Genomic DNA, 10868 nt, shown 5'->3' with positions numbered 1-10868 from the left:
AAAAGGTTGGTGCCCAAATCCAAAGGCACCCTTCTTTCTCCTGCCATGGTAATGACCATTGTACCTAAGGTTGCCAGTTGTATCCTCCTTCTCTGATGCTTCCTACCCCCGTTTTGTTTTAGGGGCCATAACTCACCTGGGTGCTGTGGCCTTTAAAAATATTTTAATAACTATTTTTCAACATTATATATTTGATATTGTGCAATTTCAAAACTTAATTTGGGAGAGTCTTTAGGTTTCCATAAAGTGCCAAAAGAGGCAGTGTCTTTGACGCACAAAAAATTTAAGAACTCTTGCTGTGGGCATTACTTCTCTGCCTAATTGTTTTGTAAAATGGTCTCTAAGTCCACAAATTGCTGATAAGGACAGGGTACTTAATTTAATTCCTTTGTCAGGAACCTGCAGTCTTAGCCATGGTAGTATCATAATTATTGCCTGACACTTTGATGCCCTCCTGCTACTTAAAATATGGGACATCATAACTCACCCCTTTAGTCTGGGTCCCAGCCAGAATAATGAGTCTTGGAGAAAGAAGACAACAATAAATAAGTTCATTAGATTAAGGAGGCAACTTTCTTAATAAATGCTTGTCAACTGGCTTTGTTTTTTTTTTCAACAGGATCAGCCATCCTTGATTAAAGACTAGTTTTTCCCTGAAGAGTGGGCAACCCACTCTTTGAATATAATGCTTTGGACACAGGAGTGAAGTTGTTTCCAACAGTATGAGGTTGCTTGTTGTTGTTCAACCTTCGTTCTAAGGAGAGGACCAATGATATCTGGAGGGTGCTGTCTTAATTTGCAAGTCATTGGATTTAAGGGTTGTGCAAAGTCATCAGCCTCACTCTCTCCTCCGGAGTCATCTGAGTCCAGTGGCAAGGCATAGGTCAGGACAACTGATGATGGCCCTGGATGCAGTGGAAGACCTTAGCCTTTTTAAAAAGCTAAGGGCCTTTTCCAGACCAGGCTGTAAACACCCTAGCAAGAAATATGGCCAGGTCAACAAAAAAGTGGCAGGACTGGCTCATTTCCCCAGGTAAAATGTTAGTTCCCAAGAACTGGAATTGTTTCATGTTTCATCTGCCCAAACCCTACCCTGATACTTTATTGAGACCTGAGGTGACCTTGAGTTTTCTGAGGTTATGCCATGGAAGGGCAAGTTCTGACAAAGCTCTACCAAGCTGGCAAAACGAAGGTCGTGGGCCTGGTGATGAAACGCATGTTGGTTATCCAAGAATCAACCTAGTCAAGCTTTGAGAGGCTCATCCCCAGAGAGCTGGCTCCTGCCTTTTCAGTTTTCTTACATCTTACTTTTCTCCTACCCTATCCTCTCCTCAAGTACTATGAAATTCAATGACACTTGCCTCAGTTACTGAACCTCAATCAAATCTCACAGCTCTGGGCACTTTCCCTGGATGTCCCTCACGCCTGGAATTCTCTTCCTCCCTGTCTCTACTTTCAGGCTTCCTTGCCTTCCTTCAAGTCTCACCTTCTGCAGGAAGCCTTCTCAGTCTTGCTTATGCTCAGTGCCTTCCCTCTGAGACTATGTCTAATTTATCCTGTATATTTTATTGGCACATATTTATGTGATCTCCCTCATTAGATTTTGAGTTCCCTGAGAGCAGAGCAGTTTTTGGCCTTTCTTCACATTCCTATCACTTAGCACTGTGTCTGGCATGCAGTAGGCACTTAATGAATGCTCACTGACAACATGATGGTGGGGGAGTAACTATGTGGATGAAATAGGTATTTCTGAAGTCTCTGATCCCAGAGAGCATCTAGGTACAGCTCAGCATACAAAGTGGGTTTAATAAAATGAATTTTAATGGGTTGATTGCATTTATTTAATTCCACTGCTTGTGAAATAGAAATTCTAGGACATTGTGAACAGATTTACACATGTTACAAAGTCAAAGTATACATGAAGGGTCTAATTGATATATATTGGCGATTTTTTTTTTTACAATTGCAATAAAGCTAAACCTCTACTAATGTGATATTCTGGCTAAATTTAACCAAATTCTAAGCAGAAAACACCCTTCCCCCCAATTCATTAGGGGAAAATCTTCCTAAAAATGTACACATCTTTCCTAATGATAATCGCTTCTACTTTATGGTTTGCAAAGCTCTTTATGTACTTTGATCCTCACAACAACCCTCTGAGACAGGTGCTATTAAAACCCCCATTTTAAAAGTGAGGAAACAGGCTGACCATAGGGTCCAGGATCACACAACTAGCAAATATCAAAAGTTGAATTAAAAATTCAGGTCTTCTTGCCCCCAAGTCCAACATGGAACAACACTGTAATCACCCTTTGGTGATCTAGGTTCTTACAGTACTCTGCACACCAATTCTCATTCCATAGGTCTGCTAATAAATTAGATAATGGAAGAGACTGGGCTGATTTGTGTTGAATTCCAGGATATGCCCTGAAACCTGCTTTGATTTTTTTAATCACATGCCTGATAAGGTATGGGCTTTCTTGTCATTTGCCTCTTTTTGCTAAAGATTGAGTGAAACAAGTACAGTATTGAGGTTCTGGTTACTTGGATTTAAGTTAATCAAGATGCTAAGGCTGCACTTTTTGAAAGTCTTAAATAGGACCAAGCTTTAAAAAAAAAAGTGTTCAGTTTATTCTCAAATTCTGGAATTTCTAGAAAAATCTCTGTGTATGTTTGTGTGTGTGGACACATTTCCTATATCTTCCCAGATTTCGATTTGAACCCCAAAATATTTAAAGTATGGAGCTTGGACACCTCCACACAACGCTATGAGTGTGTGCATAATGCAGAGAACTATCATTTACCATTTGAAATTCATGATCCTCTTTGTTCAGATTCAGAGTTCCTTCATTTCTCTTTTATTCCCTTGAAATCACAGAGGTCACTACACTGGGAAAATGTTCACGGGAAAGAGATTCTACTAGATAATACTATTATGTTCATTTTCATTTAGCCTATAATTATTTAAAACAAAACTCTTGTAGAAATTGAGAATTCATTGTCCAAATTCCAGATTAAAGATTCAGTTAGGTAACCAAGATGAGGAATTACACGCCTCGCCTCCTAGGGTCGTCGTGAAGACCAGATGAGAGAGTTTTTGTGATGTTCCTAGCACAGTTCCTGGCACATACTAGGGACTATGTAACTGTTAGCTATCATTTTTATTATTATTACGTAAGATCTGAATTTGCTCTTACTGGAAAGATTTAATCTATCTTAGTGTTTGCTCAATCCATAGACCTACTGGAAGAAAACATTTTTGCCTTCGAGGGGATTTTAAGTTAAAATAGTGAATTATTTAAAGGATTATTAAAAGATCTGTCAATGACATTGAAAAGTATTCTATAATCTAATATCAAAAAGTTGCAATTTCTCCTTTTAAAAGGCAAAGTCAAGAATTTTTCCTCCTTGAAAGTCTTTTATTTAAATTATACAGAATAAGAAAAAAATGAAAGATGAAGAGGGAAAACAAAATAAAAATGACTGTTTACCAAGAATTGCAAATGGTCATTTTCAGAAAACACCACAAAGTTCCATTCTCTGTCTCAGGGACTTTGAGTAATTCATAGGGACGTGACAATGGAGCACTCATACTTTTGGTTTATCAAAATAAACCCAAATGTCCCTTTTCTTAGTTTTCACTAAAAATTGACACATCATCTGACTTTGGGAGCCCAAAATCAAAAGAATATAATCTATTTAATGGGGGAAGGGAAAAAAGCCTTTATATGGCACCTACTATGTGCCAGGCCCTGTGCTGAACCCTTTACAACTTGGTCTTGGCCTCCTTTCCTCGTCTGTAAAATAAGGGTACTAAGGATGCTACCAGTGCTAGACTTTGATTTGGAAGACCTGGGTTTGAATGATGCCTCAGACACCATTGGCTATGTCATTATGGACAAATTGCTGAAACTCTCAGATATCTGTACAATGTTGCTATTGTAGTGTTCTACCCACCTCACAGGGTTGCTAGGAAGTGTTTTGCAGACCTCAAAGTCATGTATAAATGGAAGCTAATTGTTAGTCGGGGTTCACAGTACGTGAAAAGCTTCTGATTGATCAAACCCTACCCAAGAGATTTTCCAAGTGCATGAAGCTTTCCAGAATCAGGTCAAGGCTTACAGTAACATACACACCCCAGATTTGGCTGTGCTGCCATTTGCACAGCCTGATAATCTATTTGGGTCATTGAGTTCTTCAAAGAGTCCTGTTTCTATAATTTCTTCTTGCCAGGCTATAGGAATAGCACCTGTTGAAAATTTTTTAAAGAACTTTCTATCTTTTTCGTCAAACTCGATCCCCTTGACCTCAGAGAAATCTTCAATGTCAGCGACGTCTTTGGCATACACCACATTGGGGTCTGGCACAAATGGGGGTTTGATAAGGCCAGCCTCCAGTCGGGGAAAGTTGATTGTTTTGAAGAAAGCATGTTTCCTGGGGTCATCCCCTTCTTTTCTGTAAAGATAGGAGACAAGCAGCTGAAATTTAACAAACCAACAAAAAGGAACAGTTCTGAGAAATCAGTGCATTTGATGAGTAGTGTGACCTTCCACCAGCATGGACTGAGTTCCCTGTAACCCAGGGGATGGAGACTCCTTACTGTAAGGGAGTAAGATAAGCCTCTGAGGCACACACAGCTTTAATGCACACACTCCCAAGTGGGTGAAGAGTTAAAAGATGAATGGCAAAAACAATGAATGCTGCTTGGCAGACTATTTTTTTTTTCTAAGCAGCAATCCTAGGACGTTGTTTGTGTCTATGATGCATTGCCTGCCACAGAAGCAGTGAGTCATGGACAGGCAATTATCATGCCCGAGACTCCAAGTGAGACTGTATCGTTCCTAGTTCCCGATTGTCCCCCTCCCATTCCCAGATCCCATTAGCTTAGAAAGTGGAGTCTTGTGAGTAAACAGGATTGTTTTCTGCTTTCTTATCTATTCAGGATGGCGCTGGACTATGCAACCAATTATGTTCTTTAGAAGATATGGGCGAGGCGGCTAGGTAGCACAGAGAATAGAGCACCAGCCCTAGAGTCAAGAGGACCTGAGTTCAAATCCAGCCTCAGACACTTAACACAAAAACTAGCCATGTGACCTTGGGCAAGTCACTTAACCCCAACTGCCCTCCAAAAAAAGGCAAAAAAAAAAAAAGACGATGTGGGCTATTTAATAACAGAATGTAAACTTGTCTAAAATCTTGTAGGTGCCATTCTCCTTGGAAACTGGAGGAAGAGACAGAATGGTCTTTGAGAGTCACTTTCATCGTGGAGACTCAGTTTTGAGTCACTGTATCAACAGCATTTATTGAATGTAACAAAATCAAGTTATTGCTATCATCACTGTCCCGATAATTTTGGTCTGGGCCTGTGATATCATGTGTGCAAAGTACTCCCGATGTGGAAACTCTCTCCACTGATGCACTATACATCTCACAGGCACGGCATAGGAAGCACTTAGTAAGTGTTTATTGATTGATGACTGCAGGGCACAGAGAAGCTGGCTGACTTGGCCAGGATCACAGCACTGCCATGTTTCAGAAGCAGGAGGTGACTCTTGGGCTTCTTGACCACATGCCTGGCCCTGTGTTCTCTATGTCAACTCTTCCTCTTACTAAAGAGCTGCTCTTATCTGTCTACATACATCTGTTTGTCTATCTACCAATGTACTTGCCTATCTAGTATGTCTGTCTCTGTCATTTATGATGCTGGAGATAACGCTGATCACGGGCCCTTTCTCCCAGACTTAAACTCTAAGTAATGGGACAGCAAAGATTAGAGCAACGTACACTCTTCAGAGGTTATCTGGGCCACTATGTGGGACAGACAATCACCAGGCTCTCCTGCATGGCCTGTTCTAAAACTGGGCTCTCACCTCATACCCCAAAGCACAAAGATGATAAACTACAAAATCAGTTCTGGAGGGGCTGGGGTAAGGCAAGTACGCTAACTCACTGCTGGGGGCCAGTGAAATGTTTTTGGAAAAAAATCTGGAACTATATGAGGAAAGTGATTAAACTATTTATGCCTCTCGGACCCAATCATACCTCTGCTGGACACAGACTTCAAGGAACGCAGTCACAGAGAGAAAGTCTCATTCGCATCCACATCTTTACAGCAGTAAAGAGGCAGCGTTTTGTAATCAAGGACTAATGTTAGAGTCAGGCAAGCTTGGATTCAAGTGCTACCTATGACACATTAGCTGGGCAAGTACCTTGAGCTCAGTTTTTGAAGTTAAACGGACCAGTGGATAAAGTCAGGAAGACGGGACTTCAAATTCAACCTTAGATACTTATTAGCTGCATGACCCTGGGCAACTCCCTTAGCCTCTGACTGCCTCAGTTTCCTCAACTGTAAGATGGGGATAATAATAGCACCTACCTCCAGGGTGGTTGTGAGCAAAAATCTGTAGTGTTTAGCACAGTGCCTGGCATGTAATTAATGCTTAATGTTTATTTTCCTTCCTCCCTCCCTCCCCTCCCTCCCCCCTCCCTCCCCTCCTTCCCTTCCTCCCTTCTTTCCTTCCTCCCTCCCTCCCTTCCTTCCTTCCTCTCTCTGTGCTCCCCACTGCAGATGAGATACCAGTCTACCTCAGTGGTGAGAATTTCTACTTTGAGAGTTCACTAATGAAATCTCCAGTCCAGCCAGACCCCCCAGTACACCCACACTGTGGAGGAAAGGGTACACCTGCATCGTATTAGAGAAGCTCCTGGCTGTTCCAGTGGTCACTCATCAGACTGTTTCCTTCTGGACTCTTGCTTGGGGCCGCCCCAAAGGGCTCTTTCAGGATCTACTCAAACACTTCCACTGTGGGACAGACCCCGATGGGGAGCTCCAGAATGCAGTGCTCTCATTTTTCGCGTATTTTCTTCTAAAACCAACCCTGTCAGGATCGACTGGACCAAGAGAGCAGCAGGGTTGCCATCTGCTGGAACCTATTAATATGAAGCTCATTTAGTTTGCACCCTGGAGCTTGGGGCCTGCAGTGAGACCTTCCTTCCGTGGCTCAGGGTGGGTCTCAGACCATTTTTGCTTTGCTGCAGTTGAAGTGGAGGGTCTTCAGTCCCGTGGACACCAAGTCCAAGGTACAGACTACAAGACCAGGGGGTGGTGGGCCCTCTGGCCTCAGGGACGCCATTCTGGAGGAGTCAGAGCCCCCCCACTGCCTTCAGACTGCAGGAAGGAGCACACTCTTCCAGAGGTCAAAAGTACACGTGTAAACTAGCTCTGAGGAGCTTTAACTGATGCAGCTAGAGATAGAGAGAGGCTTAGTGTCCTCAGGGAGCATTACAAGACTAATTTTTACATCAGGAACAGCCTGTCTCTAACAGCACTCTGGCAAAACAAGGCACAGATGGGCCAGCCTTACCCTTCTGATATGGCTGGCCGGAGCTTTCACTTCTAAATCCACATTCCCACCAAATGAGGGGAAATCAGCTCCTCTGAGGTTCCATCACCTTTCCCAGAACGTTCAAGCCGCCTGCAGCCTCCACGTTTCACACCTCTCCCTCTCTCCAACCCTGCACATGGCGGCTACGTGGCCCTCCCCACCTCAGCCCCACCTCCCGTGTCCCAGTTACTGCTGAGCAGAGTCGCTCACGCCGTTCCGTGAGTAGGTAGCACTTAGGGACCTTGTTGGTCTTGGCCCATCCCCGGCAGCTAGGTGGTGTGTGTTTTTTTTTTACCCATCACCCTGAAGTTTGGTTTGGCATGAACAAGAGAAGCTCTCAAGGGAGGCAGAGTCTTGACCATTATCCAGGGAGCCAGAGAGGAGACTTCTCCTGCTCATTAATGCAGAAGAATAGATTTCAGGGAACTGACGGGCTTGTCTCCCCACTTCGGAAGATCCCGCTGAGATGAGCATCGGTGCACCTGCCTATGCATGAAGCCTCTGCTCGATCGGGTAGAATGTGTGGTCAGTCAAGCCCAGCCCAGATGTCGGCATCATCTGGGAGGCTGTGTCTCTTGGAAGCACTTCTATCAGAAACCCCACAGCTTCATGTTGTCCTTGCCCCGCTGCACTTAGGAGCCGCGTGATAAAGACACACGCGTGTCAGGGCAAGCCTGGCTCCAAGCTTACAGGCTTGCCATCTTGTCTTTGATAAGAACACACCTCATTTAACCCCATGAGGGAGCTGAGGGAGGGGTCAGGAAGAATGACAGACGGGCCACAAAGTGGGAAAAAGGAGCGAGACAGGCCCAGCTTTACGGAAGAAAAGGCTTGCCAAGGACCTGGATTTTTATCTTCATTTTAAATGTCCAAACTCAGCCCATAAAAGGACACTTGGACCCTGGGCTGAGCCATCTGTAGTCTTGGAATGTGTTCAGGTTTTAGGAAAACACTCACTTGTGTTTTGTTATTTGAATGAAACTTTTTTTTTTTAAAGAATCAATGAGGAGTTGGAATGAAAACGTTGGAGGATGTCGTTGAGCAGCTGTTATTTATATGCTGTGCTCCCTAACTTCACAAACAGTTATTGAAGAGAGCCACCACAACAGATGCTTTGTAGTATAAAGCTTGGGGCAAAAACCATGCTTTCAGATAGCATTTTCCTTGAGCATTTTGTCCATTTTCTATTTTTAAAAAGCAATACCACATGACTTTAAACTGAGGAGACCCACAGAATTTACACGTCTGATTGAGAAGGATGAGATTTTACAGTTGGAAGCGGCTTTTGTGATCATTTAACTCTGCACCCTCCTTAGATAGGTTTTAAGATGGTTCAGATTGGACAATCAAGCATTATCTTCACCACCTTTGTAAGCTCTAGGTTTGGAATTGCCTTCAGAACCAAGGTAGCCAATGATTAACACCTGCAATGAGGAAACCGGTCTAGTCTCACCCTGCTTTTTGACCCAAACCAGTATAACCCAGCTCCATCACCCACTCTATTCATTAGACTTGCCTCCAGATAACTTTCCTATTTTAAAGTCCACTCTCAAAGGGCAAAGATCTGACACTAAGGAGAGCTAAAGAAAATACTGCAGCCTAGAGAGGCAATTCTAGAAGATATTCTGAGCGACAGCAGCACGGATGGAATAAGGAATAAGCTTGCCAAGGTGACTACGAAGACAGCTATGCTGACTTGGGGGTGAAAGCACTGCTATGTTTGTTAAAAAAAAAACAGTCACATGACTAATGAAATAAACCCATAAAAGCATTAAAAGAACTAAAAAAAGGTGGATATAAACCTTGAAAGTTTATAAAATTTTGGGGAAAATTTTAATCAAGGAGTAGACTGAAGAACAGAATGGACCGGATGGAGCATAAAAATGCAGCTGGCAGAAAAAATAACACAAAGACCACCCAGCAAAACTTCAAGGAAACTACACAGAGCATGCGGGGCACTGAATTTTGAAAAAAAGGACCTGGATTCGACATGTGCCTCAGGCACTACAGACAGAGCCCGGTGAGGAAGGCCGAGTCACTGACCCTCTCTGGCCTCCAGTTTTTTTATCTCAAGAGGTTGAATGCGATGCCCTCCAGGAGCTCTTCTAGCTCTGAATCTACTATAATATATATTCCTATAGATTTTTCGGAGTCTCCAAACCAATCCCAATAGTAGAGAGAAAACAAGAGTTTAGTGGAATCATGCTTTTGTAGTGGATAACCTGAAACATACCACTCATTTTGTTTGGGTTTTAAATTTTACCTTTTTTTTTCCTGCAAGATAACCTGAGTTTACTTTTTCATTTTGAGAAGCAATAAAATGGATGCACCCTCTACACCCCACCATGCACCCAACACAGTGACACACTCAGTAGCATACTGGTTACCTGACAATACAGTTTAGTGTCTCTATAGTATACAGACGGTTTGAATGACAAATACCAATCAATGAAACACCAGGCATTTACTACCAAGGGTCAGGCATTGTGTTAAGTGCTGGAGAGAGAAGAAAAAAAAAGCATAAAGCCTCTCTGTAAGGAGAGGGAGACAACAGGCAGCATCATTGCACCCTGAGGGAGGTACCATCACCACCTAAACCACCAGCTCCCCTCAGACCCTGAAGAAGACAGCTCAGCATCCTGAGCCCAAAAGCCCCGGGTACAGCAATGCTTCTGTGACATGCACAGCCATTGTCCTGGGGAGCAAACCCTTTGGCAACTATTCTTACTGGGGCTGTGGTCATAGGTGCAGAAGGCTCCAAAAAGGTTCTTGCCACCAAATTCCTTGGCATTGTAAACTGGTTCAACATCAGAAACGCATCACCGCTCAGTGACTAGGTGCTTTCATTGATCCAAAGGAGCCTCAGTAATGGTTAATAAAGCTGACTCTAGGTACACAGCCTACCTATGTTTACCTGCTTCCTAACCGCTGCTCTGCTTTTTTGGCCAGGAATAGACGACATATATCTTTGGTTTCTTCTGTGAAGCCTGGGTGTTGGAATTTGACCTCTTGTTTCAACGTTCTCTGCTTTAAATCTTCTTTGCTGACCTTTTCCTTGTAATCTTTGAATGGCGTTCGGCCAGCTACCATTTCATAAATACTACAGCCCATTGCGAACCAGTCCACAGGATAAGAATAACTTTCTTCTTCCTTCAGAATTTCTGGAGCCATGTAACCATTGGTTCCAGCCTGTAATGAAAGGGGAGAGGAGAAAGTTTTACAGTTTGGTTAATTTTTGAAAATTATGATTATGGTCAACTCTTTGATTATTCAAGGACTAATCATCAATTTGTGGATTCTCCACCTTCCTCCTTTGGTTGCCCAAATTTGAGGCATTCCTAGGGCATTATATTCCCCAAGAAGATATGAACGCTATATCAGTCAATTTTACTACCTTCAGTGGTTCTTCTTCAGGAAAATCCTTGTTTAATATCTCATGGCTGTTCAGGGGTTCCTAGTTTCTTGAATTCTGTGCCACAAGAA

General features: G+C 43.0%; 1 protein-coding gene across 1 annotated transcript in view; it reads right to left on the bottom strand.

Annotated features, from left to right (window-relative positions):
• Positions 1 to 1800: 1800 nt before the first annotated feature.
• The window catches only part of GRK7 (G protein-coupled receptor kinase 7), a 52357-nt gene continuing 43289 nt past the window's right edge, over positions 1801 to 10868 (bottom strand). The window contains exons 3-4 of the mRNA XM_069104655.1: positions 10300 to 10574; positions 1801 to 4455 (exon numbers count right to left, since the gene is read on the bottom strand). Of these exons, the coding sequence (XP_068960756.1) occupies positions 4119 to 4455; positions 10300 to 10574 (612 nt within the window). The 3' untranslated portion in view covers positions 1801 to 4118. The remainder of the gene's footprint in view (positions 4456 to 10299; positions 10575 to 10868) is intronic.

The sequence above is a fragment of the Petaurus breviceps genome, unplaced genomic scaffold, assembly GCF_028583685.1.
Source record: "Petaurus breviceps papuanus isolate PSGF00001 unplaced genomic scaffold, PetGlider_PUasm1.0 688, whole genome shotgun sequence".
NCBI classification, from domain to species: domain Eukaryota; kingdom Metazoa; phylum Chordata; class Mammalia; order Diprotodontia; family Petauridae; genus Petaurus; species Petaurus breviceps.
The sequence above is the reverse complement of the archived record's forward strand: the minus strand, read 5'-3'. Positions and strand labels throughout refer to the sequence as shown.